Here is a 6,000-nt window from a genome sequence, read left to right as displayed (position 1 = left end):
TTTCCTTTCCTTTCCTTTCCTTTCCTTTCCTTTCCTTTCCTTTCCTTTCCTTTCCTTTCCTTTCCTTTCCTTTCCTTTCCTTTCCTCTTTTCTTTTCTTTTTTTCTTTTCTTTTCCTTTTCTTTTCCTTTCTTTTCCTTTTCCATTTCCTTTTCCTTTTCTTTTATTTTTTCTTAATAAAATCCCATAGACTGGTGTCTATAGAGCAGGTGTTTGTTTATTGCAGCGCTGGAGGTGAGCGCTGAACTTCGCTTAGAATTGGCAGTATTTATACAGTGAGCATGGTGGAACATTACCATCGTCACTACACCCACACCATCCATGGGCACGGAAATCCACAATATCACAGTTCTGTAGTGCACATGTGGCATCCTCAATTCGGTGTCGTGGGAGTCTCCCTCTAATGAGATACCATCCTCTTCATCATGGGGTACTCTTCACCTTTGTCTTCAGGGCACGCACAGTTGTGATGTTCATGGTTTTTTCCAGTCCTCCAGATCTTCATATTTCATTTTTCAGCTGACTGTCCTGTGCCTCTGCCAAGTTCTCGTTAGTGCTCTCTACTGTTCTTTGTTATAGCATCTACCTGTCCACTTCTACAGAACTTTTTAAATTTATGCTTCTGCTTTGTCCAGGCATTAATCCAGCTGGCTGGATTACATCAAGCTGGTACACTGTATGTCGCTAATACCCTATATCAAAACTTATAACAATATATGAGAAGGTTATTATTGATAATATATTGAAAGTTATTGTATTGTGTATTGATAATATGTAAAATGTTATTATATTATATATTGATAMTATGTAAAAGAGGTTATATAAAGTTTTCAATCAATAGGTCTCATAAGCGTCTTGTAACTTTGACTTAAACCACAAGTATCAGGAGCCTGTTCCAGTGCTCAACCACCCCATGCAGAAAAACCCTTTTCCTGATGTTAGTAAAATTAATTCACAGACACCACAGGTTTATGTCCAAAAAGGAGATAGAGGAGTCCTGTAATTTTATTTCAATAAAGGGAAATGGCATGGGACATTTCCACGGGGTCTCTCAAATTGTTAGAGGACGCAGCCTCCTTTTTATCCTGATTTCCCGGCCGCATTTTCCCCTCTCCTTCCCCATCGGCTGAGGTACTTGAGAGGTACAGAATCACCTAATACAGAACAACATCGAATGTGCACTTTGCCCCCCTCCCCCTTTTTTTTCTTTGTAACATTGTTCTTTTTCTCTAAGTACAGTGATTTGACACGGCACCATGTATGGGGGAGTCCTGAGAGGTTTCCCCCTAAGCGCCGGTGCGTTCTGATCGCTGCGCTGAGCTGAACTCTGAACCTGGGGAAGTCTGGCCTGCCTTCCGCAGAGATGAACACAAACCTGGGGCTGTGATCGCCGGCTCCGGAGCTCTGGTGTTCGGTGTGCCTGGTGGAATCAGCCGGGCTCTGGAGGCAGCGTCCGCCGAGAGTGTTGTTAAAGAGGCTGAGCCGCTCCCTCTCCCCGCCCCTCACGTTGGTCTGACCCTCCTCCTCCGCCCGCCCCTCACGTTGGTTTGACCCTCCCCCCCCGCCCCTCCCGTTGCTATGACAACGGCGCGCGCGACTCTTGGCGCGAGCGCGCCGGGGCGGGGCCGCGTGGGGCGCCCTTGCGGGGGTCGGGCGGAGACCCCGGAGCGCTGTGGGGAGCGCCGGCGGCAGTGGCGCCCTCAGATCCGGGAAAGAGAGCGGTACGGGTGGAGTTCAGCGTGAAGAGTCCTGGGGAGGATACTGAGCTGCTTTGAAAGCTGGAGCTCCTGGGACGAGCTGGGAGAAGTGACCTTTCCTCCTCTCCAAGGAGACCTTTGAGCCCCTTCCAGTGCCTTGCTACAAGAGAGCTGGAGAGGGACTTTGGAAAAGGGCGTTGTGTGGCAGGATGAGGGATAATGGCTTCGAATTTCTACAGGTTATGGATGGAGGGACAGGACACAGAGGCTGGCTTCCCAGCGGCAGAGGGCAGGGTTAGAAGGGACATTGGAAAGGAATTCTTGCCCGTGAGGGTGCTGAGGCCTTGGCACAGGGTGCTCCGAGAGGCTCTGGCTGCCCCATACTGGAAGCGTTCAAGGCCAGGTTGTGGAGCAGCCTGGTTTAGTGGAAGGTGTCCCTGCGCATTGCAGGGGGTTGGAAAAAAATGGTCTGTCTGTAAGGTCCCTTCCTACCCAAACCATTCTGGGATTATATGATTCAATGAAGGCTCTTTTCCAACTGAAACATTGTATCTCCTCTCGGCTCCCAGTTTGTAGTTGCCTTTTCTTCTGGAAGCAGGCCTGGCAGTCAGCTGCCATGAGCCATATGTTCTCAATAGGGTGTGTGTGACATGATTGCAGAGGAAGGCTGTAATGAGATCTTCAAGGCCAAGGTAAAAAAAGGATTGAGAAAAAGACAGGAGTTGGTTGTGTTGGTCGGTTTGCTGGCTGTTGAAGTGACCTCAGGTWATTTTTAACATTTCTGGTTTTGGTTTGTTTTAGTAGAAAGTGATTGAGTTATTTCCAACATATGCTCTCTAGTCCATCTRTATGTGTTTTCATCTGTTTGTTGTATATCAGGTTATATTAACTAAAGGCAGTAACAGCAGTAAAATATTTARAGGCATATTTAGCCAGATTCAGGCATTTCTCACTCTGCTGTTGACTTTTMTGGTAATTGTAAGCAAGGCAACACAATCCAGTTTCTCTACTTTTTCTCTCTGAGGAAAAGATCTTTTTTTTTCATTTTGAAAATAGCCTTAGATGAAAATGGTTATACATGTGGCATATAAGGGTTCATTATATTACCTTTCTCTTCTGTGGTCTTTCCCCTGCTATTTTTATTATTTTGTTGCTGTTCTCCATTCAGTAGGTTTGAAGGAATTCTAATCATTGTGATTATGATTCTTTGAAGGCTCACTTAGCACACTGTTTGGATGAAGGAAAGAAGATGAGGTCCTCTAAGAAGAGTAAAAGATGCACTTTAGATGGGCATTCAGAAGGATTTGCTGGTGCCATGCCTTTACCATGTAGTCAGGAAAAACGTGTTGCAAAAACACCCATCAGTGACTTCTTCACAAAAAAGCCGCAATCAGACAGGTAGAGAACAGAAATATAAATTCCCATTTATATATTCATGACTATAGGTATGAAATTGACAGTTTTCTGCTGGGAATTAGAAACTCCTGAATTCTTGGTCATAGCACTAATGACTTGTAATAGACTGTCTCCTTGGCAAATGTAAATTTAGTRAAATGAACTGCTGCCTGTTGAAGTGCAGGCTAACAGACTAATATTTGAAATAGCAGGCATATTGTATGGCTTTCCTTTTAAAAGAAATTGTCTTGCTAATAGTAACCTAGATGTACACCCAGTCTGACAATATTTTTGAGGCTATATTTCTGAGTAAATGATTTGCATGGTGGTGTGAAAGATTATGTAATGAACAAGAATGAAAGCTAGTACATCTTTCCTTTTTACCCTAAGCCAGCTGCTGAATAATGATACATGGATTCTCATTGACCCCAAGGAGAAACACAATGCCCAAGCTGCTGGGAAAAGCACTGGGTAGATAAAGGCTATTTCCACATTTCTTGTTGGTTCTCTTTAAAAAGAGTTCATAGAGCTTTTTACCTTTTAGAGATATTGCATATGTCTTTATAATTTACAGGTACTAAATCTAGCATGTATTGCTTTAATGCCATCATAGCAAATTTGAAGTCGGGATGTACCAGGCTTCAATTTGTTGCAGAAGGAGCAACGTTGATTCTTTGAATTATATTCTTTAAAGCTAGAATTATATGTTCACTTTAATGTTACATTTTGCCAMTTAAAATGAATTATGCCATTATGTTAGTCCCTCTTCTTGCCCATTTAGTACAAAATCATAACTTCATTCTCTTTCTTTTTCAGGCAACTTACACCTTTTTCAATGGCATGGCGAAATGTAGATGAAAGTTCAGCTGAGAAAGTCAGAGGCCTACCTGATGTAGTTGGTAAAACTAGTTTCCCTTAATGYCATCCATTTGAATTTACATTCATAGGAGACATGGGACATGTAATGGTTTTAGCTGAGCAAGGTATGGAATTGTGCTGGTTGGAAAGTAAACCAGCAGGAGGAAWTAACCCCACACAAACACCTTGCAAGAGATTTCAAATCAGAATTACAAWTAAATAGAAAGATTACAATAAATGCACTGATATAGAAAAACTGGCTTAAAATCACAAAAGTCAGAGTACAACCTGGCACTCTGTTGGTCAGGGTGATGATGCGGTCCGATTAAGCAGTGATTGCAATCCTGTGGAAGTGATGGTTGCAGTCTTGTCGAAAGTGGTGATCTTGTGGAAGTTCAAGTCTTTCTCTGGATGTCCAGTGTTGGTGGTGTCCCAAATCTCCAARCTGCCCGGATTATATGTGGTGGGGTTCAGGTGGTACATCCCCCAGGGCAGGGAGTTTTGCAATGGAATGATGTAATCCCATGAGTCATAGAATATTTTTYGAGTCTGTGATAGTCGTACCAGCTGCCTGTTCTGCTGGTGCATATTCTGTTTATTTTGGCCCATTAGCAGGGATGAGCCRCTTAGGATGTGTGGTGCTGCTCTTTCCCTGGCTTTGTAAAGTTATCCTGGTAAAGATAAAGAAACACTGCTCCAGCTTGCAGGGTTTGCCTCTTCTCATTTTAACACCCAGCTTGTATCCAGGGGGATTGGGTGTGCACTGCAAAGAACCCATCATTAACAGTTCATCAGAAAATGACATAGAGGGGAGTAGGATCTACACCCACATTGGTTACACCCAAGTGTGCACTCTTTCTCGTGGAACCACGAGAAAAATCAAGATCAGAAATATTTTTGATGATTTATATGTAATTTTGAAGATGAAGAGTCTTCTAATAGAAAAAAAATGGTCCTAAAAAAAACAGTCAGTCAATCACAGGTTATGTTTGGATGATTAATTCCAGTTCTGGTGTAAGCAGACCTCCTTCCTGAAATGATGCAATTTTTTTACGTCATACTTGAACTTAGTTGATAGTTTCATGCTATTATCCTTCTGAAAATCAGAAGTTATTAAGGAAATGTTAAATTACACTCTAGTATTTTTAACCTTCATTTGCTAAGATTTCATTTCCCATGGAAAGTTGCATGTTGTAAGAACTGCACAAACTACAGCAGTCATAGTGTAGATTTAGGAATTTATTGTTCATGTGTCCCATGTACAGCAGCAACACTTCCAGGCTTTAGTATTCTCWTTTCTTTCCTGGCAGTTCCTGAGGAAACAAGCAGTGATACATTGAGGTACCTGGCAGAACAGCGGCAACAGCGTCACGATCGAGCAGTGTTCGAAATGCAGCAGGAGCTGGACTGTATTGGCAGGGTAATGCGGGATTTTTTAATCCAGAGTGTCTAGCGTGCCCTTCTATGGTCAGGGCCAAATATTCAAATGATCACGCTTACCATTTYAGGAGATGGAAGCCTCTGTTTTGAAGCTTCAAGAATTCCTTCAGCTAAAAGTGATGAAATCAGATGAAAAGAGTGAACTTCTCTTTGAAAAAATTGCATCTGAYATGGCTTTGGAAGGTTTCTCATTTGAAGTAAGGCAGCTCAGAGCATTGGCTCACCTTCAGTTTCACCTGTGTAACATCTTATGGCTCTCTGGAGTTCTAAGTTGTTCTTTCTTTCCTTTTTAATTTTTTTTTTTAATATTCACTTTTCAGTGRGATTGAGAGTAGATTTTTATTGCAGGGTTTGGAAAAACTGTGGAGTATGATCCAMCAGGAATCCTCAAACAGAAAGAAGTGGGTTAGGGCAGTGGATGAATCCCTGAAGGAGATYGAAAGGAGTCGAGCTGTTAAAGTGAGCTGCAGTCTTAAAAACTGATACTTAAACAGAAGATTATTATTTGCTGATAATGCTGGATGCAGAGCAAAGAGTAGCTTGTTTCTRCAGGAGTCAGAGGTCAGATGTGTARTCTTCTGCCTAACCTTTAAAACTCATTGGACATCACA

General features: G+C 42.5%; 1 protein-coding gene across 1 annotated transcript in view; it reads left to right on the top strand.

Moving 5' to 3' along the window:
• Nucleotides 1–2,918: 2,918 nt before the first annotated feature.
• The window catches only part of CCDC180 (coiled-coil domain containing 180), a 30,198-nt gene continuing 27,116 nt past the window's right edge, over nucleotides 2,919–6,000 (top strand). Inside the window, exons 1-5 of the mRNA XM_057381364.1 lie at nucleotides 2,919–3,094; nucleotides 3,908–3,990; nucleotides 5,260–5,369; nucleotides 5,458–5,586; nucleotides 5,738–5,848. Coding sequence (XP_057237347.1) covers nucleotides 2,946–3,094; nucleotides 3,908–3,990; nucleotides 5,260–5,369; nucleotides 5,458–5,586; nucleotides 5,738–5,848 — 582 coding nt within the window. The 5' untranslated portion in view covers nucleotides 2,919–2,945. The remainder of the gene's footprint in view (nucleotides 3,095–3,907; nucleotides 3,991–5,259; nucleotides 5,370–5,457; nucleotides 5,587–5,737; nucleotides 5,849–6,000) is intronic.

This window comes from Malurus melanocephalus, unplaced genomic scaffold, assembly GCF_030028575.1.
Source record: "Malurus melanocephalus ecotype Western Australia unplaced genomic scaffold, MMel_1.1 scaffold_507, whole genome shotgun sequence".
Classification (NCBI taxonomy): Eukaryota; Metazoa; Chordata; class Aves; order Passeriformes; family Maluridae; genus Malurus; species Malurus melanocephalus.
This window is presented reverse-complemented; position numbering and strand designations above follow the sequence as displayed.